We start from the raw sequence: 27736 nt of genomic DNA, 5'->3' as shown, positions 1-27736 counted from the left end.
GGATCTGTTGGTCCATTCTTATATACTGTCTATGGTCCGAACGCCCCGCAGCTCGCGTGAAAACAGACCTGTCGCGTATCTTTAGCGGAGAGCCGCTTCACACGCGCTTCTGGGACGCGCCACGGTGCGACTTGTGGATTACCAAGCATTGACTTGAATCACCGCAATTGCCACTGCTGGAGGCAAGAGACCTCTGAAATATATCCTCCGTTCATCTCTCAGCTCACTGAGAACTCAATGGGTGGTCCAGTTCCTTGTGAATCCACACAACAAGGCTTTGTCAGACAAGACGGCACACACAAGAAATGTCTCACCTACATACGTATACAGAACACAAATAACATCACATATGCAAATAAATACACACAAGATTACAGAACATCAACTTCTTGGGAGACGTTTACATCCCAGAATTGTCTTTCCCATAATACTGGCTAGCAATAGGTAGTGCCTTAGCATATCATTTACACATTGTTTTATTTGTCTACCACATTACTATATCATTAGTTTGGTGACAACATTTAACATTTTAAATGCACCTTCTTGCATCATGTCTGTGGTTTTGTACAGCTCAGGTTTAATTTATGAATTTGAATAAGACTCTGATTAAGCTACAGACAGTAGTGATGATGTCATCCAGGGGAAAAAAATGTCAGAGCTGCTGAATAGTCAGTGAATAATGGAACAACTACTGGGACATTAATGAAAGCTGCCATAGTAACTGTACTGGGACATGAGAGCACGTTCTGATCCACAGCTTGAAGTGTAATATTCAAATTAATCTAATTTGGATGAAGTATGTCAAACAAAGGTTCTGAGTAGGCATCTTTTTTCTTTTTTTTTTGCATCATTTGGCAAAAATCCCACAATAACTTTCAGCATATTGTAACTCAAGTGGTCTATAAGAAAACTAGACTTGCGCACCTCCTCTTGGCTGTGTTTTCAAGCTTTAGAAAATGTAGCCCCGCGACGGGAGACTTTGGCCAATCACAGAGAGAGGGTGATCCTATTGGCTGTTCTACAAATACGCATGCACGTCCCCAGAGATGGATGAAAGCTCTTTTCAATGGCGGAAAAATCCTGCGGCAAAAATTCCTGTTCCAGCATTGGCAACAACTACCTACACTGCAAAGCAACCCCAAAAAGGAAAGACTGGTTTATCAAAAACAGAGTCTGAAAGACAATAAATGCAATATGGCACGTGTCAATATCAGCAAAGTGTTTCAGAGACGGTGAGAAAACTTTGTGAATACCTTAGCCTTCTGCTAAACAGAGCCAAAGTCTCATGGCTACAGCCAATTCAAGTTCACGTTCATCTAACAAGCTAGAGCCTCCAATCACAGAATGTCATCTCAAAAGGGATTTACAGGCCCGCAAGTTTGCAAAGAAAACAAGACAGTAATTCTCATAGAATTGCCGCTATATAACGTCATCTGGATCATAATCACGATCGGGATGAAATGAATGACTAGTACTCGTACAGGTTACTGGACTGGAAGTGTGTGCATTATATGCCCGGACTGGTCTGGTGCGAGGGGCTTAGGACAGAGAGGGGAGAGCTGCCTTTTCCAGAAAACTCCCTACCCTAGCTTTAATGCATTGAGAGCGTCTACAGTAACTACATCTGCATGCAGCATGGTGGCATACATCGTACATGCTGACACTGCAATGTGCCTATTCAAATTCTAAGCCTACATGAATACAGCCAGACACACACACAGTGAGCCCATACATCCGTTTAACTGGCAGCTTAAAGCTGTAGTTGAGAGTCACATCTGGTGAGAGGGGCCACGTAATTAAATTATTGACAACTACATAAGGACTCCAGCTGAATTAATAATAAGAGTCAATATATCAACATATTATCTCATTACCTTATGAGGAGAAGTGCTCAACAGCCTATGCCTTGAAGCACGGTTCCTCCACTCAATGTACACACCTGCTGTATATACAAATGCAGCGTGCACAGAGATAATATGTGCGCTGTAATATTGTGTGTTTATAACAAACAGTCAAGTCAAGAGATACAATTGTAAAAGCTGACAGTTTGGTGAAATGTTGGCACTAGGGCCAAAGCCCAAAATTAAAAGTGTTCTTCCTCATGGGAGTGCAAATGTGCACACTCACAGCAGCTTTTACACAAATCGTGGCACCGAGATATTTTCATCACAGACAGACAAACGGATGGAGGGACAGAGGAAGATGATCACAACATCCACTCTTTTGCAGAAAAAAAAAAAAAGTTTTCATTCCAATGTATAATTAAATGCAATAATGCACTGAAATACTGTATGTAGTAATTACATTTCTTCCCAGGAAGATTTTTAAGTATGACCTCCATGTGTATTGAGCATCTCTCAGTCCCTCCAGGATTTTGCGATGTCGCGATCGCAACAATTCACGTGAATTTGGTGCGACTCGCAATTTTGACCAAATCACCGCAACTTTTCCGCAAAATTGACCAATAACCCGGAGGTTCCCGCGACTTCAACCAATCCCAGCAGTCCCACGTGCACTCTGAGAGCCACTGACCAAGCGGGAGTGAGAACGGGTTGACGTAACACACGTACGTCGCCAAATTCATTTCCTTGCATTTTCCTTGTTTCTGATATAAAGAGGAGACATGACATTTCACATTTACCAACAAAAACATACAGCGAAAGACTGTGCTAAACATTTCAGACCATCCTGCCAACCTGTATACTGTACATTTTAAAATCAATGTACGCTGGAACGTTGGTTCACTCTAAAGTCGCTGAAAGCTTCTGCTGTTTCAATCCTGTCGGCTCTCTGCAGCGGGCGGGACTGCTGCTCAGTTCCCCCTGCGACTAACACAATGACCTAAATTGATGACAGCTACACTTGTTATTGTAAGTGCAATGATAAGTTAAGTCCAATAAGTACTTTATCAAACCGTATGAATGTGTGTCCCAGGCCAGGATAGGAAATTAACTAACAATGTAAAGATCAACAAGCCACAGACACAGATGTTCAAATTTCATTCATTCAATAAATAATTTTTTGTCTTAAATCCACTAGCCATTTTAATAGTATACCAACATTTGCAGCATCCTGAGCCTTTTTGGTAAGGTTACTAGGAAAACTCAGCCCAGGGTTATTTTATTCTCCCTGAAACAAGTTTCCTTTTTATTTTTAAATACCAAAAAAAAAAAAAAGTTCACTGTCTCTCGCAACAAAAATACAAAATACATTGCAACTTTAATCGCAATTTTTTTACAAAAGCCCCCACGAAATCAGGCATTTTGGGCCGTAACAATCTAAAAAAAAAGGCTACGAAATCCTGGAGGGACTGATCTCTATGTGTGAGTGTATGTTTCCTTAGTAGTGGGGGACTCCCCCTTAGCAGGGGGAGTCATTTGTTGGTTAAGGAGTGTTTTGGGGAAGCAAAACAAAGAATTCAGATCCACAAAAATCCAAGGTTTTTGTGCCCTGGATTCAGATGTTAAGCACTTAATTGCTAAAACAAAGACACACTGAATCGTTTTCCACGGTCCTCATTAGTGGTCTGCAGGACAGAAAACAATGAAGTGGTTAATTGATTTTGATCATAACAAGCCATAAACACAAAGGCTACAGTGGCAGCCACATGCCCAAACATGCAATCTAAAAGAAACGGATCATTTAATCTCACACATGATCACACACAGAGTGGATGCGCAGAAGGTACCCGGCAAAACACATGCACATAATGGCTCGGTATGCCAACAAACACCCTCTACCCTTTTTTACTCCCCAAACCTATACACAGTTAAACCACCCCCGTTTATTGCTGTCAAACATGTATCAAAATCCTTTCTGTTGTACGTGATTCATGGCTCTAACTAATTACATAGCTGTTTTTCAGAGAGCTGGAGGAGGAAAGGAAAGCTGGAAAGAGAGTATGTGTGTGTGTGTGTGTGTGTGTGTGTGTGTGTGTGTGTGGGGGGGGGGGTGTGAGGTCAGGGCCTGTGCTACTAAAAGACTGTAAGCCACAGTAAAGGCCGTTTTACACTCGCCGCAGCCGAGCTGGCGCGTGCCAATGTGACGTCAAAACGTAGATCTCGCTGGTGCGCTAGGATTTTGAGTGTCGGTCCAGAGGGCGCGCACCACTCTATTTTTTTCAGCGGCGCACGACAAAGCGGAAACAGGAAGCATGAATGAGCTTGAGGGTAACCGGATAAAATGAGTTCTTTTACGGCGAATGAAAGTCGTGATCCGACGAAGTAGGTCATCGAATCAAATCGACGCATTGACGTCAATGCTGCTGCCAGTTCTGCCGTTGTTTACCTTTTTCTTCTTCTTCTAGTCCGTAGAAATAGCGAAAAAGTCGGTAGCCTTTCCTCATTACAACTAGTGTCGCGACCACCACGCGCAAGTATAAACAGTTACGGCGCTCCCATGACGTCACACTGATGCTCGACAGGTCGGCTGCGGCGAGCATAGCCCACGTTTAAGAGTTGTTTGTGAGAAGGAGACACTATGGACAGTATGTGACATAAAATTCTTTGAAAATGAAATACAGAGAACTATGTCATGTTCCACACATAGATACACATAAGCAATATGTTTAAACAGATTTAAATATCACTACTAAGTGGACTAGTTTAAAAATCAGAGTCCCATATCAAAGATATCAAAGTCCCATGTGCTTTTCTCATGACCACTTTTGTATTGTGTACACATTTTACACACATTGTGTGTGTGTGTGTGTGTGTGTGTGTGTGTGTGTGTGTGTGTGTGTGTGTGTGTGTGTGTGTGTGTGTGTGTGTGCGCATCTAGTAAAGGGCAAACTTGGAATCAAATCACAGTCTCTGTAATAGCTTCCCCTATTAGAGAAAATACAGCTTGAGTGTGATCTTTGATTTCGCAATAATTAAAAAATAGCTCAACAAGTACGCTCAAGAAAGGAGATGTTGATCTTGAATCTTTCCTCAATTTATCAGTTTTTTTTTTTTTTTTTTTTTTTTTTTTTTTTTTTAAGAGCCAGTTTCACAATAGTTGGCTGTTTTTCACCAAAAAAAAGTCAACCTTCGTTAAAACACATCACAGCCTGCATCTGACACTACAGGTAAAAAGGAAGTGACACACAACTTTAAACAGAAAGCCCAGCAGTGATCATGTTAAAAAAATTTTACCATGTTAATAATAAATGCAAAAAACTGAGCAAGAGTGTTTTGTACTAGAATACACACCAGAGATTTACAAGGGGAGAGAGGCAGAGATAGCAGAGATAGGTGGGTAATATGGGGATGCTATTATCTCTTTAGTCAGTGTGGCAGCAGTTTATCCCAGCAGTCAATCACCAAGTAATCACTATCAGCGAGGAACTCCCTCCACTTTCACTTCCGAAGAGCACTTGCTCAGCTCCGCTGCCTGGGCCGCCAGAGATAGAGATGTTACAAAGAGTGAGTAAGCACACTCGATGACAGATTATATTAGGTTGTATTTTATTCAATACCCTTTATTCAAACTAAAATTGTCATTGATTACACTGTCACTATAGTCAATAATACAATAGAGCAAATTCTGGTGAGGTGTTAATTTAAAACAACATCTAGTGCCAAAACAATTAGCTGATTAATTGATTGGCAGATAATGTAGCAACGATTTTGATGATTGCTAAATCATAATCAGTCCTTTATCGAGCAAAACTTTTCCAAATGTGAAGTTTTTCTGTTGGTTTTTTTCTGTTTTACATCATTGTAAATTGAACATCTATGTTCATTGAACAAAACAAGTAACTATACCTAAGTAAATAATGACCTGTAGAATATTATATATATTCTCCCCACCTGTAAATACAAGAAGTTTTTATAGTGTACATATTACCGTTTGTAATAAAGTTTTCTTATTTTTATTCTTTCTTTGTGTATTTTTTTTATCCTATTGATATTGAATGTGTATTTTTGTTATGTGTTGTGCTGCATTGAGCTGCTGTGACAAGTGAATTTCCCCATTCTGGGATCAATAAAGTCCAAAAAAATAAGTAAAAACCTTATCTTAACTGGAAGCTGTCAACTTAGGTTCTGAGAAACTGTGACTGGCATATTGTATTTTCACTGTTTTTAGACATTTTAGAGACTAAAAGTTTCATTGATTAATGAAAAAAAAAAAAAAAAAGACTACCAACTGATTAATTTAAGGAGAAAAGTATTACAAGCCAAGTTATCCAGCTGTACCACTGCTGTGATCTGCAATTACAGCAAGGTGTTTTATAGTCCAGATCACTGTTGACCTCCAACCTCTATATCTTTTCTTATGAGCCACACTGATCCCTGACTGGTGTTCTGGCTCACTCATCTCCCCCTCCAGTGACTCTGCCACCTTAGGAATGCCATTCCAGTCACTCCATAATTCCCGCTCAGTGTTCCCAGTAATCCCTCTTCTCCGGCTGCTCCAAGCCTACTTCCTTCCCCACAGCTGCTGGCTGGCCCGGCTTGCTCTAATAATAGGACAACAATGCCCGCCCCACGCCCGGATACACTGCACTACTACTGAAAAAAAAAAAAAAAAAAAATAAACCTCAACATCTAAAAACTCTTTGCAAAGACTCTAATCTATATTTTTCCTAAACACGTTTACTATAACTGATACGTACTTTGTACAAAAAAAAGGTCAGAAAATGTTATATTAACAGGAATGTTAAATGTCACTAGAATTATTGACGTCCAACTCCAAAAGAGCACCATTAGACAAACTTGTTGACGTTTAGTACTCGTGTGTGCGGGTAATAGACTTCAGCATGTAAACACATGTTGGTGGAGGAATGATGATGAGGCTGCCCACTCAAGTAAGCTACTATCTGTGGTAGAGTCAGAGAAAACACTGTAATCATGCAGGAGCTGATAAATGAAGGCTACATACTGCTAAAGTAGTTAAACACAACCTTGTGCCCTTGCCACTGTGTTAGACACACACACACACACACACACACACACACACACACACACACACACAAACTGGTAGGTTATGAATAAATGTCTAGTAATACATGGTCCTGTCAGCAAAGCGTTCTCAAGCCACACACACAAACACCAAAGAAAGGGAGGCATTAATCAGGAAAGAGAGTGTGGAGAGCTGGACTGACTTTTCTTTTCTCATCTTCTGCTGTCCCACTTGTGGAAGCAGAGCTATGTTTTACAGCTCTTTGTGTCTTTGAGCCTGACATTTCTTCAGCAACCCTCTTCTCTCCTCATTCGTATCTTCCATTAAAAAACATTCTTTCTACCCCTGCTTTGCATCCTTCTCTGACGGATCGGTGTGATAATGTTGCTAGCCTGGCACGTGAAAAGTTCCCCTCCACACCTCCTCCTCTCTTTCAACCCCCCACGCCATTCCACCAAGAGAACAATCCCACAGAAAAGATCACAAAATGTGCAACTTTGAGCCCCTTATTTCTCTTAAAGACTTACTGGCCAGTGAAAGGAGAAGAACAACAAAAAAAAAGCTAGTGCTCACCTCAGACAAGGTCCCACTGTCGGAGGGAAAGGAGAAGTAATATCATCCTCAATCCGCACAGAAAACCAAAAGCAACAAGTAGTAACTCCAGAGATTCCTCCTCCCCTCTCTCACACTCCTGCTTCCTTGCTCTGTTTCTCCCACTGCTTTGCACTCATTCAGGCTGCAGTAGCTGCAGTGGATTGAGCAAGTATGCGTATGGTGTGTGTGTGTGTGTGTGTGTGTGTGTGTGTGTGTGTGTGTGTGTGTGTGTGTGTGTGTGTGTGTGTGTGTGTGTGTATGATCCTGTGGACTCCTGCAGGGGTATTGACTCTTAGCAGGGTTCAGGTCCTCCCCCTTCTCAGGATCACATAAGAGAGAGAGCGAGAGAGACAGACAGACAGAGAGAGAGAGAGAGAGAGAGAGAGAGAGAGAGAGAGAGAGAGAGAGAGAGCTCACCCACACACTCACAAACAGGGGGCAGGAGAGTTCTCTCTTTGTCTTTTGTTGCTTTTTCTCACTTCCTTGCTCTGTGTCTTCATATGTCTGTAACTCCCTGCTCTACAGCCCCTTTCATACAAGAAACCGAATGGGAGAGAGAGACTGTGTGTGTGTGTGTGTGTGTGTGTGTGTGTGTGTGTGTGTGTGTATGCCGTCGTGCTTCAGTGCCGGGGGCTGGGAGGAGGAGAAGGAGGCGGAGTTTAGACCCCAGAGAGCCAAATTCCTACCTCACATCCAACCAATCAGAGGCCTTGTCGCGGCTGACCAAAAACCGCCGGACCAGGCCGGGCCTCACTACCACACTCCAGCTTTAAAGCATTAGCTGGAGTTTGCAGTGCACTTCTGCTACATTCTGCAGCAGTGTTGTGGATGGTCGCTGGGAAATGACTTGTCTTTGTATACAATGACATTTTGCTATGTTTGTTACAGTGCCCAGCCAAGGAAATTGTAACTATATAGCATTATTAAGACACAAAGCCACGTTCAAAGTGTAACAAAGTTTATCACATATTAAACAAAAAAACCTCCGTAAAGGGTTTCAAAAACAAAAATGACCCTTTTTTTCCCCCTCAAAGATATAAACTCCTTATTTTGCTAAATCAGTCCATGCAAGTTTCCAAACTGTCTTTAAGACTCAAAACTATATCAAAAATAACAAAAGGTAGCCTAATATGCATGTTACAATAGGAAGAAGCTGTGTAGTGATGCTCCCTTGTCTCTTCCCACGTCCCTTCCTCCTTGCTGTCAAAGAACAGTGCTCTCACGTTTCGGCTGCTGTCCTTGGACAGACATTTGTCAAGCAACGCATTTGTCCACAGAAGTGACAGAAGGTCTGCCCCTCCTCCTGCTATTCACACAGGGTTACTGCTGCTTACCTCAACTTTTTAACGCACTTTTTAAAGCCTTAGGGCTGTGTAAATAACATAAATATCTAACCTAAACTGCAATGTTAGCTTTTAGTCAAATACAGTCTGCTGCTATTCATCACCGCAATGTTTTTATTATTGTTATAATGTGAGATATTTCAGTCTGAAACATGCAGGGGGACTGAGCGACCGATTAACGTTGCCACTACTAAATGTTCACAGAAAATAGGTTGTGGAATGAACATGTGCCCTATAGGGAGCATTTACGACACTAGAATGCACAAGATAAATGAAATCTGGATAAGAAAACCTGTTTTCAAACTATGTATGGTTATAATGTTTATACTACTATCACTATTTAAAGTGCTCATATTATGCTTTTTGGCTTTTCCCCTTTCCTTTATTGCGTTCTATTTTTTTTTTTTTTGGTGCACGTTATAGGTTTACAAAAGGAAAAAGCCCAAAGTCCAGGTTTTCTTTATTTAACTTCTTTTAAATCTATAATTAAGATCATGATAATTATAGTAACGTAGCATTAAGAAAGGCAACAGGTTAGAATAAACTGATGGGAGACAGCACCATGTTTCCTCCACTCCACATTTAGTGAGTTCTGGCTCCCAAAAGCAAAATGGAAACAGCCCTGTTTCCACACATACCCAGTTAACGTGAAATGATGCAAATTGTTGTGTGACAGCGTTGAGGATGGGCTAAATATGTTGATCTATTACTTTCATGTGTTTCTTGCTTCAAGGCATTCAGCACCACTATAAAACTCTGCAGTTAAACATCCTGTTGAGAGCTTGCCTTTGTTTGACACATTTTGGCATGTGGTGTTGTTGCTTTTTTGTTGTTGTGAAGACTGGTTTGATCATTTCCAAAATTCCAAAACAGTTTATGACAATTAGTGAGGCTTATTTTTGTTGTTGTTGAAAAGTAACCACATGTACAGAAATATGTAACATTGCCAATGGGCATTTGTATGAAGCTTGGAGGCAGGGACATAGCAACATGACATCATGACTTCGTGTAAACATACACGGCACTTTTCTAAAGCCAAGTGGCGTGTTATCTGTACGCATTTTGAGCTTTCCACGTGTAAGTCTACATTGTATACAGCGGACGGCAGTCTGCAACGTCACAGCGTAAACATACACGTGCCGTGTTATCGTGAGGCTACGGTTGGGTTTAGGAAACGTCATATGCGGGTTGGGTTTAGGAAAAGAAGAACGGGGTTACATCACTTGCGGGATGTGATCCCCGCTCTCCTGAGTGGAAGACCTGTGTTTTACCCATCCTCCCTACGTGGATTTCCGCCCCTTACATACTACTCGCTACGGCGTCAATTCATACGCAATCGCAAGGTGATGAAAGTCAATGGAGGCCAAACGGCATTTATAAACACGCTAAAAAGTGAGTATGCGTCTTGAAACACGCCAACAATGGCATACAAATTGGCGTGTCATACGCACGCCACATCATGAGATCAGCCTGGCAGTAGTATGAGCAAAATAACCCCACATTGCACGACACGTGGTGCCAAAATCCAATTCCTCTTATGGTGCCAAATCTAATTACCGGTATGTTAATACTCCAATGAAAATGGATGAACAAAAAATAACCATCAAGTGCTTTGTAAAATTGCTAACATTTTGTAAATGTAAAAGTGTTTGTTTTCATTATATAAAACAATTAAATGGAAGTTTAGTGTAGCCCAATCTGTTAGAACAGTCATAGAACTCTATAGGGGCGGACTAGTTAAAGAACGGTGACGCTAACAAAGACTTTACCTCGAATAACTACACAGGTGTTATATGTTTTCTGTATGTGCAAACATTTCTTTTTTGTTTAGTTTGTTATTTTCTTATGTGCTTCCATTTCATTACGGTCAATCCGTCTGTTGATCCCAAAGTCCTCCGATTCTGGTAGATCAGTACAGTTATATTACGCTTTACTCACACTGTACTTTATTAGTACTGCATACTGCTTGCATTAGCATGTGGTGGCCTTGTGGTTTACAAACCGATTGAGGTTAAACCAGTAAGACTACAATGCTTGTTTAGGCCAAAGTTTGGCTAAAAGTCTAATTCTACCTTCAACAAGCAATTACCAGGGAAACCTGAAAAGCAGGGACTGAAAGAAAAAATGGGAAAGACAGAAACCCAAAGGATGAAGTGACATAATGAGTGAGGACTTTGGTATGTGGGCTATAGAGTTACAAAGGGACAAAAAGTAAGCCAGTGAAGTCCACTCCTATGGACAACTCTGACACGCCTTTCCTTTAATCTTCCTCTCCGTTTGTCTCCCTTTCGGTCTCACTAATCCCTTACCCCTTTGTCATTGTGTTTATGGTCCTGCGTCAATTTGTGTGTGTTTATATAAAAGAACGTGTAAAAGTTGACAACACGCATAGTGAAGACTGTGTTTAACCTTGTGTTTGTTTAGTTTAAGCACAGGTTTTTGTGCATGATGATGTGAAAGTCAGGTTCTTGGGAGTAAAATCCACAACAAGCGAGGATTAAGTTTTCTAAATGGATCTCCCATGAGAAACAGCACTTACATTACTGCTGAAACAAGAGTTAAGACCACGATAGCAAAAACTGAGAAAAGAATATCCTATTCAGGAGAGATCAAGAAAAGACAGGAGCAGCATACCAGCGGCAAGCAGAAAGCAACCAAATGGAAAGTGCCAGTGCGACAAATAAGAAACAAATTTACAGTATTCTAATGATCTGCCTGAAAGTATTAGTAAAAACGTTATGTCATGTTGTTTGTTGCGTGCTTGGATGCTTGATGAAAATTTTTATGCATAGGCACAACTTGATACATAAAAATAATAACACTTTCTCAGAACGCTGAGTCAAAGAAAAATGTACACATAAAACTACATCAATTGAAATCAGAGTCGCTGGCTTACGACTGATTTGCCTCTTGTTTCCTCTTGCCAGTAAAAGCAGAGAAATATCGGAATGTGTAATTCAGTTGTAGGAAGAGTTCGACACGGGAAAGTCAGGAATGCCATCTGCCATTTAAGAGACAAAGGCACTTGTGTGCAGCACGTGGGGTCAGGCTGCTACCATGCCTACCATGCCAGTAAGTGCTTTTTGTGGAAGGATTCCAAAGGGAATTCAACTTATAAAAGGCTAAAACTGGGGCTTCCTGGGGGCCAGCGGTCTAACATGAATACCGTGTAACTGCCAAGGCCTCAGTTTCATTAGGACCTTTATCACACAGTCATGCCTCGTTTTCTGTCACGTTTTACTGCCACCTATCTAAATCAAGGGAAAATCCCCAAAACGTGCTCTTGTAGAGTAACATAGTGAACTCTGAGTGCCTTGCCAATAGATGGAGCACTGTGCGAGTTTAGGTAGAGCACTGAAAGCTCTCACTATCACTCTTCTCATCCCGCTCACGCAAATGTTGTTTGCTGCAGTACTGTATCTCCCTCCACCACTCTTCCTCTTCCGTAAGAGCTATTGATGACTTTACATAGATCTCATCTTGATGTCACTATGCTGGGAGAATTGGGTCATCCTGCAGAATCCTTAGCCCCTTTTACAGAGCCTGTTTAACGTGGGGCTCTTGCGCCTTCATTACGCTCCGTTGTCTGTCAGTGTGTTTACATGCAATTTAAAAAAAAAAAAAAGATTATATTCGGGTTAAGGCAATACCCTGATTTCTCAAACGCCATGTAAACACCTTATCCCAGTTAAAATCTGAGTTCTCATAACCCGGTTCAGTACTCCTTCAGTAACCGGGGTATTACTCCATGTATACACCTTAACCGGGCTAAGTTCGGTTTAAGCGTGCGCGCGTGCTTCAATTAGCCCTCCCCACAATGATGGAGTAGTTTTTGAACCGGACATACTCCGTCAGTGTGCTGTGAGACGTAGTCGTTGCTATGACACCATAGAACAAAACCAGACTGATCTCATGAAGTGGCGTATGTATGACACGCCAATTCGTATGCCATTTTTGGCGCGTTATCAAGACACACACTCGCTTTTTAGCGTGTTTATCAACGCCGTTTGGCCTCCATTGACTTACATTACCTTGCGACTGCGTGTGAACTGACGCCGTAGCGAGCTGTATGAAAGGGCAAAAATCCACATAGGGAGGTTGGTCGGGGTGGAGGATGAGGTAAAACACAGGACTTTCACCCAGGAGAGCGGGGACATCGGGAGATGGGTAAACGGACCATGCAAACCTGTCCATCTCCGGGGCTGACAACGCTGTGTCTCGGCAAAGAAGTGGAGGGACCGAGCAGCCCCCGCCGCGACCCCTGGCTAACGTTAATGCTAGTTGGCTAACGCTGTGCGAATGTTTATCTGATTAATCTGTTTACCTTGTGTGGCAGCCTCGGCCACCAGTTTTAAGTGGTCGTTGTAAGGTAAGTCAGGTGGTTAAGACTAGAAAAGCGCTATATAAAAGCAGTCCATTTACCATCTACTGACGATTGTGCTACTATTATTGCGTAAAGTCGGCGGTTTGTGATTAACTGTGTGGATCGGCTCAATCTCACTTGACACCTACACTGTTGCGTTACACGTCTAGTCTCTTTTCTCCCGGAATGCCGGCTACGTAGTGAAATCCTACACTGAGGCAGCTTTCCTTCGTTATGTGTGACTAAACAAAGGGGTAACGGTGGACCTTTATTATGACGATATCGCAGAATCTCTGTGTGAAAGGGGCTCTACATGCTGCTTGGATTCTTTGAGAGCTCCCTCAGGGAGCAGAGCCTTTCCTGCCAAATCTAACAGCCTTTACATTTTGGTATAAAAAAGTCAATTGTAATGAAAGTGTCTCGGACTGAATTTATTTACAGAAACAGAAATACTAATAAAGACACAAACACACTGATTTATAATAGTACCGTAGACTTCAGTGCTCCCATTGAAGTCCTGAAATATGACCTCTTTTTTCTATTATTTAATTAATTGAAAACATGGAGTCGTGTTAGTTTAATTATGAAAGACTATATAACTGATGATTTTACATACAGTATACACAGAACAGCATGTGATATACGACGCTTTGGCAAAAACAAAGCTTTAAATCCAACTTCTAAAAGTTGTATGTTGCTGCTTCTCCAAAGCTCTCATTTCAGGCTCAATTGACTGCATTTTCCCATCGGCGTTGGCACTGAAATTAATCCTCTGGTGGATCATCACAGATCTGTAACTGGGTAAACCACATAAACAATGAGAAAGGATACACAAAACACTGATTAAGATCAGTTTATCTTGTGATTTTAGCGTCCTCATTTGATAACAATCTCCTAGGAAAGGGCTTAAGTGTGCTAGCATTCATTATCTTTCTGGCTTTACCAGTTTCCTTTTGCGTAGTCAGAATTTTCCAACTGTCCTTTCTCAGCTCATTCCCTCTCCACTCTCACCCTCTCTGGCACTCTTTTTGCTCAGTGTGGGACCGGCACATTAACATTGAGATTTACAGAGACATGAAAAGCACATTCCACAACATACATTTGTTGTGAGCGTGTAACAAGCTCATGACTGCGTTGGGCTCGGACCCTTGCCGTCACTTTACGTTAGACACACTTCGACAGCAAAATATACCATGGACACACTAGCACCCACACACACACACACACACACACACACACACTAACACGCTTACTGTAACATCTACATAACATACAGCAAAGGCACAAATTTAATTTGTACATTCCAATTTTCCTTGACTCGCCGTTGTCTCATACACTCTCCTTTTCTCTGTTTCTTGTCCCTCCCTCCCTCCCTCCCTCAGCAGTGGTGTTGACTGACAGTCTCCCATCAGGGAGGCTTTCTGACAAACAGGGCCAAATGGAGTCGTGCCACTGTTGCTGCTGGCCGCAAGTCAGCTCTCTGAGGTTATTGCTGAGCTCTGGCCCTAAAGTGTTATTTATATCCACCATCACCAGGCTAGTTTTAAGTGTTTGATGAACTTTTCATGTGTCATCTCCCGTGTGGACCTTACAGCTGTCGATTCGCAATCTGCTATGTTTTTTTTATTTCAGTGTTACAATAACAATAGATTAGAAAAAGCAGAATGTCTTGTATTTCTGAATTTCCGTACGACTTAACAGCACTTCACAATTTCGCAAACAAAAAAAAAAAAAAACTGGATCAAATTGAGAAAGAAAATGTGAAGAGATGTTTCTGCACTTTTAGGATTTTTTCTTTTCTTTCACTACTTTTTTTTTTTTTTTTTTTAACCAAAATAGAGTTGGTCAGGAGCTATGTGTAGGAGTACTGTAGTCAGTAGTGGACTTTTTTTGACGGCAGGAACCTTTTTGGTTCTCAAGAACTTTACCTCTATTTCAATCAGAGAAAGCTAGCTCAAGTTTTTGTGATTTTTCAATGGGCCAGTTACTATCAAGGTAGAGTCTCTGCTGTAATGTAATGTAAAACACAAGCAATTATTCAGATTATAAGAAACAAGTGGTTGTACCATCACTTTTAGGACTATGGATAGAGATTTGGTTTCATTTACTGACATTTACATTAAATGACAGTTTTAAAGCTTAAAACTGAAGAGTTATATAAAGGAGACAGGGCAAACACATTATAATTTATTTGCCGACTGCTTTATTGTGGCTGCGTACCATAAAACAGACAAATTACGTACTACAACAGACAAAGAAACAGAACATCACACTCAGCAGATTGCTACTCTTGAGACAGACATCTTGGCGTGTTGTCGCCTGAATGTCTCCTTTACAACTTCTATCACAAATCACACACTCGTATATTACAAAGAAAAACATAACTTCAAACTCATCTATGTTTACGTGTTTTTTTTCTCAACACACAAAAATGGTCTCAGACCAAGCAGTCACTCGTAATCTAGGACTGGTTTGAGTTCCTGGGATAATTTGGAAAAAAGGCAAATGGTATAAGAGGCACAAATGCTTTCCGAATAGCTCAATCAGTAGCAAGCTAAAACGTAGCAGGCTTTTTAAAGTTGCAGGAGTGAATGCATGCAAACGCATCAGGACCTAATTGTTCCCGCCACATTTGGTCAGGGATACATTTTTCTATATACGTAGTGTAGTGTCAAGACTAAGGCATCCTTGACCTCTTAGAAGGACCACCTAGTCAAGTTTGTAGTGAATATATATAGCTCAACAAAGTACCAAACATAGACCACTGAGGTCTTGTCTCTCTGTTCTTCTGCGTTTGTATGGCTCTTTGGTATCCAGCAGTTTCTTTCTCATTTTTCGGTGTAGTACTATCCATTATGCAAATAGCCACAGCAATCCTCTTGGGTTGCTGTATGACTGAGCCCAAATGTGTGTGATGAGTGCTTTTTTTCCTTCTTCTTCTCTGTCTTCAGAAACATCTGCAGTTTTCTCCACAGATATAGTCAAATATTAAGCATGGAGGCAAAATCCCATCACAAGCAGCCACTCGAGCTACATTTGAAAAGAATTTTAAAGCCAAGTGTGAAATGCAATCAGCCTCAACTGGATGTAGACACAATCTGTAAACGATGTGTATAGGTTATGTTTGTTTTTCATTTCAAAATAGCATCCAACCCACAAATGAGAAGTCGTCAGAGTTAATTTAGTAAAGAAAAGCCTGTGCAACATACGCAGCCTGCCACAGACGTTCTATTCCCGCCCAACTAATCCAGTACCGCTTGCCTTGACCTCTTTAGGAGCATGACAAGCAGCATGCCATTTATTATTTATACTTTATTCTAAATGCTTCTAATAATGCTAAAGCAGAGAATTATCACCTGACTCTGCAGTTCTCCTGGGCTTTACAGAGCTTTATAGCAATTGTTATATATATATATATATATATATATATATATATATATATATATATATATATATATATATATATATATATATATATATATATATATACACACACACACACACACATGCATAGATACATATTTACAAAATCTTCATATCACAATCATATTGACCCAAATTCAAGTAATTCAGGATATTGCAGGAAATAAAGTATATAACAAAGAATCTTTACTCTGAAATTAAAGAAATCACAACCCATGTCTTTGTTACAGCCATAGTCTGCCATTTGTATATCAAATGTTTTAGCTCTACCTTTCAAAATGATTCTTTCCTGTAAATAATAATGCTTAAAATAACAATTATTTAATAATTTGGGGTTTACAAGATCACAATGTATTACTTAACACTGCTGATTGGAAAAACCTTTATTTTCAATAACACAAAGACTTGATTTATTGCAATTTTGGGATTGATTTAATCCCACCACTCTGATTGTCATTGTTGGCTGTAGCAGGCAGATGTTTTCAGAGTGATAAAACTCCTAGCGTCCACTACATGCTCAGCACCAAATAAGCAGACAGATAAGAGTTAGTGACTAGCTGGAAAACGTAAAAGTATTGGAGCATTTAGCAGCCAGATATTTCCCTCAGGAGTTGGTAGCAACCTAAAACAGAGATAAAAGAAATTACATTCTTCAGTTGGCCAAACACACAACTCCAGATGAATGTCGTTCTGTAACAGCTGGGTGTGTATGGTAGGTAGGCTACGGTTTGCTAACACCATTTCATCTTAAAGCGCAACTCTCGCCAAAATGCAACCTAGGATCTTTTTGTGAATGTACCCGAGTCAAACTTTCGTTTCAAAGCATAATTAGGATGGAAACGCCATTTTTAAGATTCACCGTATTCTTGTTTTCGGTCAAATGGCCTTTTGAATGGGAGTGATAGCAGGCCACTATGATCGCATCAAAATTGTTATTTTTAAAACCCTAAGAAGGCTCGACACAACGTGAAAGTTTGCTCGAAGTATCACCAGGGGCTCTACACATGACCTCCAGAATTGAGAACATTGTTTGTGTACACAGAGTTTACTAATATTTTTTACTAAAATACCACTTTATATGGAAATAAGCTTTAGGAGTTTTCATCTTACCTCCCCTCCCCGTTACTATGCATTCGGAGATTGACTCATTTTGACTGACAAGATGGCGGATAACGTAAACAACAACTGCTAAAGTGAGTTGTTCAAAACCTTTTTTAGTAAACTGTGTACACAAACAAAGTTTGACTCAGGTATATTCACAAAAAGATCCTAGGTTGCATTTTGGATGAAAGTTACGCATTAAAAGGTAATAGTAATGTCAGTGTTACATTCACAACTTGTTGCTTCTGCTCCCAAGTGGCCAAACCAGTTATAACCAGTAATAATCAGTTTTAAAGCTGCAATAATCAATATGTCAATGTAGTGAATCAAATGAACACATTTGACGTGCCTTTTAAAGAAGTAGGACGGGCCAGAAAGACCTCACTTTGGCAAAAAATATTTTTGCCAACACACACACACAGACACACACACACACACACGTTTACAGCTGGAGACACGATAGACTAAACATCATGTTTGTATTAGTCTCTAAATCCTTCAGACAACACTCATCTGCCAAGACAAGAAAATCTCTTGTGCTGTACAGCAGAGTGAACTTGACTTGACCACGAGGCCTGATGCAAGATAGTCTTTCCTCTTTTATAACTACATTAAAACGAATAAGCTGACAGCCCAGTTCCAAAATGTACACGCCCTGTACCACCCAGCTCCATAGCCTGGCTAGATTTAAGCACATGACAACACAAGCAAGAATAAATCTTTTATTAAAAGCTGAACATTCTTCACGACAAAGCCCTGCAGCGCCTACGCCCACAAGACCGCAGTTTCATCTGGATAAAATCTGGGAATTTTGTGTGTAGTCAGAAACCCTAATTCACCTCAAAATGGAAAATGAAAGAAAAGCTCCTTGTTTTTTTTCACAAAAAACGCTTTATAACGAAAGAGGAGAAATTTCAAAGGTGTAATCCCCCTGTCTGATAAAAGTTCTGTACAAAACACGCACACAAGAACATTGTTGTGTTTTGTCCTCTAGTACACGAGCAGGCATTCAACCTTTCCCAACTAGGACACAACCGTGCAGACCTATTTACATGTCAATGAAAGGACATGGATACGTTTCTCTGCCTCGCCCTTTTTACTTCCCCCCTCATCTCTGTGTTCCTATAAGCTAGTAGAAGTGCTCATTTTGACAAAAAGGGCATGGCTGCTTGTAAAGAGGAATACTTGTAGTGGGAGTCTCTGTTTAAACTGTTGGGTGCACTGGTGTACCCCAACCATACACTGGATTGAGTTCATATGTCTGACTATTGTTAGTTATGTAAGTTACCAATTTTATATTAGCTTATCTGGTAGCAATGCCACTCAGAATATCATCTAAAAGGACTGTACAGTAGAAGAGGATGTCCAGCATCAGCAACCATTTGCTTTCTATAGATAGAAAGAGGAAATAGGTGGATGCAGTTACAGTGCCTGTGCCTTAATGATCAGCTAGATGCAAACTGCAGATCAAAATCTACTTTATATGCAAAATACAGAAAGCAATGTGTAATATAGCAAGTGTGTGTGTGTGTGTGTGTGTGTGTGTGTGTACCTGTTTACTATATTTGTTTTTGGGGTCCAAAAACCAGAGAATACAGTATACTTGTGGGGTCTGCACAGCCGTGTGGGGACCAAAATGCTGGACCCCACAAGGTTAAAGGGCTGTTTGAGGGTTAATGCATTATGTCAATGATGGGTCCCCACAAATATAGAAAAACAAACGTGTGTGTGTGTGTGTGTGTGAGAAAGAGAGATTGAAAATTGATGCCTACGAGTCTCAGGAGCCGTGAATTCTTCCTGAGAATGTAATCGGATGATATCAGATTATTGCCATTTCTACTCTCACTTTTCTATTTATATTGAACCTTTAGAAGGGATCTTCTGAGGCTGTGTGAATTAACAGAGGCCGGCTGACTGGTTGAGAGGAGAGGAGTCAATCACTGTATGAAGATGACATTTTATGTTGGGAAACCTTACTGTGAAAGGTTGACAAAATGCTCAATGTTCTCACTTATTTGGGTTAGAGTGTTAACAGAAGTTCCAAGTCCCAGGGGATGGATAAAAACAAAGTTTCATCTTTAATAGTTTTCTTTCCCTTTCCGTCGTCTCTCTTTCTCCGTGGTGGCAGACAGCCCAGTGCATAAAGCAATGTGGCTTAGACCGAAACTTCAGTCTCTTGGAAATATGTTCTCCGTTGACTCATCCTGTTAACCACATTCTTCATCAGCAGCACAGCAGAGTCCTCCCCATCGGCCATGAAGACAAAACATCTTCTTTTCTGGCCCAGTTAATAACATGCCACTTTTTCTGCCTTTTAACTATCTAGTTTAGGCTCTAACATTTGGAGCAGTGGAGAAAAAAAAAAAAAAAAAAAAAAAAAAAAGAGGCAGCGGAAAATGAGGGGGTAGAGAATGACTGAGCACTCTCACTGGCCATACAGTGCAGTCTAGATCCCCCCGGATTTATTTGTGTACATAACTCTCTTTCTGTCTCTCCCCTTCGCTTTCCCTCTCCCACTTTCATTCTTTCGTGCCGCTCTGTGTCCCTAACACAAACACCCACATGGTGCAACCACTACACTGCATACAAATATACAGATTCACAAAACCGTCAAATTATCTTGCTGCTTTTGAACAGAAATGGTACACCCACGGCCCTCGCATATGCCACGGTTAATTATTCCATTGAAAGAGGAAGAGGAGAGCCTCCTGCTCCACCAAGCTCGCACCAAAACAGCCAGACGGAACACAGACGGAAGACGAGGTTCATTCGACATGCAATTTCGCTGCTACAACAAAGCTTATAACTTGAGAACGCTGTTAAAGTAATGGCGAAAAGGTCATTAGAGCAAAATGTCGGTAGCGGGCTTGATCTCATCACATTGCCATGTACTGTAACACCCCTCACCCCTCGACCCCCTTCCCAACAGAACAGACTGAAGTCCTATTCATCTGACCACAGAGGCCCTAGTCAACAGCTTAAGAGCCAAATGGAGAGCCTGGTCATAGTAGCAAGCTCACAGGAAAACCACGTGACCCGCGTCCCTTGTTCACCAACGCGCTTTCTTCAACTTTTTCCACAGAGTGGCTTGCATTATTTCGAATCCTTCCCTGCCACCCTGGCGCTTCAGATCTCACTCACCATGCTGTGCCTCTGGATGGGTGCTGGTGTCAGGGTCCATGGTAAATTCACAGTGTGATGAGCGCCTGGATCAACACGCCCATATCCTGAAGCAAAAGTCGCCTCTGCGACTACTTAAAAACTGTTACTGCAACTACTGTTTTATTTCTGCCGCCGCCACTGCTGTCTCCCTCTCTGCTGCTCTCTCCAGTCAGAGCTACTGGCTCTGGTCTGGCCCCTGCAGCCTGCCAGCTCAGCTCAGGCTTCTACCGCTGTGTTACATCTGTCTGACTGAGCCCCTCTCTGGAGAGTGGGGAGGGAGAGAGAGCGAGAGAGAGAGAGAGAGAGAGAGAGAGAGTATATAAGTGAGCACAGAATTGGAGGGAGGAGAAATGAGCAGTTTCCAGATTGTGGTGTTGGTGGAGAGAGAGAGAGAGAGAGAGAGAGAGAGAGAGAGAGAGAGAGAGAGAGAGAGATGTGTGGAGAGGGTTGTGGCAGCGCTGAAGTTTTCCACTTTGATCCATTTTACACTCTCAGCATATTTTTTTGTCATCATAAAGAGAACGTGGTAACATCAGTTTTTGGAAAACATTAACATGCCAGAAGGATTTAGGAACTTATAAAGTACTGCAGCCTGGATATTAACAATGGGTGGACTCTGACCGGGTTGTGCTGGATGGGCACGGTTTCCACTCATTGCAATTTTGGGATTGAAACATGAAACAACACATGCTGCTTTTGCCGACCTGAATTGTGCAGAAAGTTGACATCGGGGCTGCAACTATTATTTTCTTTAAAAAAAGAAACTGTTTAGCCTATGAAATGTAAAATAAAGTGAAAGTTTCTCGGCACTCAAAGTGACGTCTTCAAATTGCTTGTTTTTATCCGACACGCCCCACATACCACAAAGAGATTCCAACTACTACAATTAACTATAATGGTACAAAACTTTTAAGTTTGGCTGCAAAGATAGTTGATTTGGTTGCATATAAATGTTTGTTTAACATGGTAAGCATACTTTTGCCCTTTCTTACATTTACCTATGTCAGTTCAGCAATTGTACAACTCATCCTCAAAAATAAGTGTAACCACAGCATCTACACTGACTGCTACAGTTTGATAACTACTGATTGGGATTCTACATCATATGTGCCGCTCATATACCACTCCTGCTGCTCCTGTCTTTTCTGCATCGTAACACGGCCAAATGGAGCCCAGCCAACCTCTAACTTAAAATTTGTTTTCTCTCAACTATCCCAAATTCTTGATAAGTTATAGCTCCACATATTCAAAATGTTTTGAGTTGACATTGACATATACAGGGCAAAACAATCCATTATTCAGGACAGACTGGAATGACTGGCATAAAGTCAACAAATACCATTCTGGCTAATGATAGCTAATTGTAATTATAAAGTCTGTGGGGAGAGATGGAGGCATGCAGGACTTTGTTAAATTAAACATTACAGGGAATTAGGGCTGCAACAACGAATCGATAAAATCGATAAAATTTGATTACTAAAAAAGTTGGCAACGAATTTAATTATCAATTCGTTGTGTCGCGCAACTATTAGGCCACCTAGTCGCGGAGATAAAAAAAAATGGAGTTGAGCGCAGAACGGAGCAGCGCGGAGCGAAAGAAAAGAAAAAAGAGCAGAGCGGGGGTAGAGGAAATACGGAGAGAGACCGGAGAGACCCGTAACGTTGTTCTGAAACACTCGGCGGAGGCAGAGAAATCAGTACGACCCAAGTCATCCAAGGTGTGGTAGCATTTCACACTAAATAAAGCAAAAGCGACACGGCATGGCACGGGCGCACCACGGTGATGAGTCAGCACCTAAAACGTAAACATGTTGGAGTCCTTGATGAGGAGGAAGGGAGTTCAACAGCAGGGTAAAGTCACTACACTATCCTACTTCTGTTCCGTTCTGAAGTGAGGAACGTACCGTCCCTCCAGTAGCTCTTCTGGTGCTGCTGTTTACTCGTTATCCAGCTGACTAGCATGACAAGCTAGCGTTAGCTCGGTAATAACAGTAATAAAGCAGGGGTGGTATACTTTGCAAGACTAAAGACACGGTTTTATTCACTCGCCTTTTTTGGCCCATTCATTTTTCAATCTGTTATGTATATATTATGTGCTTTGTCCCATATCAGTTATTGTTGACAAATATATTAGTGTGTGGTGTATAAATGAACTTAACTTGCACTTACTACAATGATGGTAATAATTTAATAAATAAGTGTGTGTCTGTCTGTCTGTCTGTCTGTCTGTCTGTCTGTCTGTCTGTATCTGCTATTTGGGTTACTTACCTTTACACAACTATTAACTAAAACAATAAGTATGCATGTATTGAGTTGATGTAAATTAATGCTTTTTTTTTATCCGATTCATCGATTAATCGAAAAAATAATCGACAGATTAATCGATTATTAAAATAATCGTTAGTTGCAGCCCTACAGGGAATATTAAGATGCTTGAAATTCATGCGAGGAAGTATTCGGGCTACAAGGCATGTACAAATCATTCAACAGCCTTTGGTCAGTTATCCAGTTATATTTAATCCTATCTAAAGCTTTATTGAAAATATGTATGGAGAAAACTGGAAAATAGGGCAGCATATGCCCTAGCATCTTTAAAGAACGGAGAGATGAGAACCTTTTTAAAACAGCATCCAGAACAGAAAAAAAGAAGAAAAAACTTCCACCTCAGTAAAGTTAAGCTTAGCTGTTCAGCAGGGAGCGTAACAGTGCTCTCCGTCTCTTGTTGTGCCAAAACCTTCAACGAGTTCAAAAGAACAGACGAGGCAGCCGCTCACTATTCAGTCGCAGGATGAGACGAGATGAGAGCGCTCTCTGATTTGCTGTCGATTCCTATTCATCTAAAAGTACTTTTTATTCTCATGCTGCTTATTTTGGAGCCTGTGCCACACAAGGACAAGGGCAGGTGGGGCCTACGCCAATGAATAATCTAGTAAAACATAGACCGTGGGAGTGTTTGTAGTGTTGTGATGTGGAATAGGATTTCAAAAACCATACATGCGCACACGCACAAATGAAACTTTAAAGGTTAGCCACTGAAGAGGGGACTAGAACAAATATTACGGTTTGGTTTTCAGGGATAAAATTAAAACAGCAACCCTTCTGTCGATATGACATTCAACGAGGCAAACACTTGTTTTTGTCCCTGTGAAGTATTATATTGCCAGTGAACTCGTTAAGTGTGTTTTAATAAAGCGGTATCTCATCCCACCACCAATTCAACCAGTAATGTGCATATATGCCTCTGATAAAAATGAATATTGTGAATATTAAAAGGCCCCATGGCATGAAAATGTCACTTTATGAGGTTTTTTAACATTAATATGCGTTCCCCCAGCCTGCCTATGGTCCCCCAGTGGCTAGAAATGGCGATAGGTGTAAACCGAGCCCTGGGTATCCTGCTCTGCCTTTGAGAAAATGAAAGCTCAGATGGGCCAATCTGGATTCTTGCTCTTTATGAGGTCATAAGGAGCAAGATTACCTCCCCTTTCTCTGCCCAGAGAATTTGGCACACCCATGAGAGAGAGAGAGACATCATGGCTTTCAAACGAGCAAAGTGGCAGTTGGTCAAGGCCACACCCCCACCATCCACCTTAGGAAACGTGACACGCGGGTTGGGTTTAGGAAAAGAAGAAAGCGACAGTTGAGTTTAGGAAACGTGGCAGACTGGACACAAAGGAAATGTGACACGCGGGACACAATCCCCAGTCTCCTGGGTTAAAATCCTGAGTTTAACCCATCCACCACCCCGGCATCCCTTTCATACTACTCGCTACAGCGTAAACTGACACGCAAGGTAATGTAAGTCAATGGAGGCCAAACGGCGTTGAGAAACACGCTAAAAAAGTAGTATGCATCTTAATAACACGGCAAAAATGGCATACGAATTGGCGTGTCACACATACCCCACTTCATGATGCACAAATTCCAAAATTCTCCTCTGCTTTTTGATTGATTGATGACTAAGCACTGAACAATTGCAGCAAAGAAGTGTCCCTGTATCTTAAAGTCAAATATGTGCTATGCAGAGAATGCTGGGTAACAGCCAGAACTTTGAGGAGACAGAAGGACATCTCTGCTTGTCTCATCATCTAGCCCTCAGCATACTCTCACCAAGAATGCAATCTCACTTTGGTATGATAGTAAAAAGACAAGTGTCCAAAAGAAAACACAAGAAAGAAAAAACTGGAGGAATTTAAAGCTTTTGAGCTGAAAATACAAAATAAAATGAAAAAGACGACTTAATGAGACACTTTATAAGTTGTATCAAATAACATGACGCAATGCTTTAACTAAAATAATCTATAACCTGAGGAATAAATAAAGTCTTCTAAATATCTTTCTCCATGTCAACTAAGGGGTAAGAAATGCTTCTGCAAATACTTTAACGTTATATTTGAATTGTTAACACTGAACTAAATGGTCAAGGGATGGTAATAATATCACTGTTTAACCCTTGTGTTGTCTTTGTGTCAAATTTCAAAATGTCTATATCTGAAATATGGGTTTCCTTTTAACTACCTAATTTTAATTGCCCAAAAATAACATGGATGATTCCATACATCGCGCTTCCCAAGTACAACATAAGATAGGATATCTACTTTCATTGACTTTGGGGTGTTTTATAAAAAAAAAAAAAAAAAAAAAAAGTGCATTTGAAGAAAAAAAAACAGACTGAACGTTGATATTTACCCTTCTGTAATTATCCTTCATTTCAGTCTAAATAATTCATAATTTCTACTCAAGAAGTAGGTATAATTTCCTATAAATTAGGTTTATTGACCATGAACTCCAAAAATGTAGTAAATGTAAAACTGGTAATAAGTTGGTGTTAGTGGTGTTTATACATGGTTAGGAAGCGTTAAAAACAAAAAGAGCCCAAAACATTGAAAAAAAAGAGACAAAAGTGTCAAAAAAAAAAGAGACGAGAACGTGTCGATTTTCAGGACAAGTACATGGTCGAATGGAAGACAACACAAGGGTTAAACAAATCTTTGCAACAATTCCTGGGCATAGAGTGTCTGCAGAGAGCATGATTCTGATCCCAGCACAAAGCATTACTCAAATCACTGTGGTAAGAAAGAACCATGGTCTCAGAAACCATAAATCACATTATCTTTATGCTATCCAATAACACTGTATCAGGGATAGAGGGCAACAACACCTCAGGAAATGACTGAACTTAAATAAAACTTAAACTTGTTGTTGTAAAATAGCGAAATGAAATCATGAACAAGCATGTCAACTAAATAACACTGATTTAAAGGGGGGTTATATTAGGTTGCATGCCAGCTGATAACCCAGCAACGGTAACTGTGGGATACAAATACTTGAAAGACTAAACTTCAGTGCCACCTAGTGTCTCATTTTATTTTTTATTTTTTTGCTGGATTTGCTCGTTTTATCCAAATTTGGATCTAGTATAGTATTCATATCAGCACCAATTATGGACTCATAGTCAGAGTCTATCAGTACCTTATTCAACAGAGTAAAAAAAATGACTTCTTATGTTTGTATGTTTGGTGCATAGATGTTAACAAATGCTATGCTTTCCTTCCATTGCACACACGCACACTTGATGAACGTAACTCTGCCATCCTCATCACCCCTTTACCAGTAATAGTAGCTAAAGAGGTTAGTATAAGTATTGTTACCCCGTTTTTCTTATTTAAGGCCAAGGATGAAGTGCAGACTTTATAATGTTCTCCATTCTGCTTACATCCATACTCAGCTGGTGCGTCTCCCGGAGCATAGCTAAGTCTCTGTTTTTTCTTGCTAATAGATCCAAGAGAGCTACGCTTTAGTTAGGACAATTACAATTCTTCAGATTGCAGGAAAAAATATTCAAACTAGCCATACAATTTCTAATTCATACAAAAAAATATGTTTTAAATGATGATGGTAAGGAGAAAATTTAAAAGTAGGCCTAAGAATAGAAGACACTCACTGCAGTAAGTCATGAATATATTTGTGTGCCAAATGAAAAAGAAAAAAAGACCCTGTACCACCCCTCTTTCCCACACCTGTCCCACATCCCATCACATCCAGTTAGACCCTTACCCACCCACCAGCCCCCCCTCTACAGTCCCCAACACCCTACTTCATCCACAGCATAGTGTCTCATTTTGACCTATTCTGTGTGTTCATCCTTACGGCCACATCCACAGACCTCACCAGTTTTCACTGAGCTGCTCCATCTTGTCCTAAGCCCTTGGGCACATCCAGAAAGTAATGATATAATACCACACATTGTCATTAACAACAAGGAAAAGTGCAACGTGCCATCTGTCGTTCGGAAAGAAACCAAAACAATTTTCAGTGTCTGTCTTAGTGGTGAGAGTGAAGCATGCGAGTGCTACGAAGCAGCAAGCTCTCCATCTAGTGGATATCAGGCAGAAGAAAAGAGTATCAGCAATTTCGAAAGGCTCACCCAGGCATGTAAGCAATGCACGGCTCACTTGCACGCGTGAGTGTTTGACTGGTTGGGTCAGTGAGCAGCAGAAAGCAGTGCTTCTCTTGAGTTACACTGGCCCATTTGACCTTTGCGTAGAGCAAGCATCCTGCGGTGCTTGTGCAGAGAAGTTTGACTTAAAGGAACACGCCGACTTATTGGGACTTTATCTTATTCACCGTAACCCCCAGAGTTAGACAAGTCCATACATACCCTTCTCATCTCCGTGTGTGCTGTAATGCTGTCTGACGGCTCCAGCGGCATCAGGCCAGCACAGAACCTGCAGGTGAATGGTTCCAGTAATCCTACTGCTCCGAATAACTCACAAAATAACGCCAACATGTTCCTATTTACAGGCTGTGATTTGTAGAGTGACAGCGTGTACAAAAAACAACATAACATGAGACACAGCCATTT

The 27736-nt window shown here is 40.9% G+C and overlaps 1 protein-coding gene across 6 annotated transcripts in view; it reads right to left on the bottom strand.

Annotated features, from left to right (window-relative positions):
* The window catches only part of LOC114570634 (disabled homolog 2-interacting protein), a 176294-nt gene that overhangs the window by 125978 nt on the left and 22580 nt on the right, over positions 1-27736 (bottom strand). Inside the window, exon 1 of one of the 6 annotated variants that reach the window (XM_028601021.1) lies at positions 20851-21100. The exons of 4 other annotated variants lie outside the window; for them this stretch is intronic. In XM_028601021.1, coding sequence (XP_028456822.1) covers positions 20851-20890 — 40 coding nt within the window. In that variant the 5' untranslated portion in view covers positions 20891-21100. Of the gene's footprint in view, positions 1-7458; positions 7654-20850; positions 21101-27736 lie in introns of those variants that run through there. One more of the 6 variants, XM_028601022.1, reaches the window with a different exon arrangement.

The sequence above is a fragment of the Perca flavescens genome, chromosome 16, assembly GCF_004354835.1.
Source record: "Perca flavescens isolate YP-PL-M2 chromosome 16, PFLA_1.0, whole genome shotgun sequence".
NCBI lineage: Eukaryota > Metazoa > Chordata > Actinopteri > Perciformes > Percidae > Perca > Perca flavescens.
This window is presented reverse-complemented; position numbering and strand designations above follow the sequence as displayed.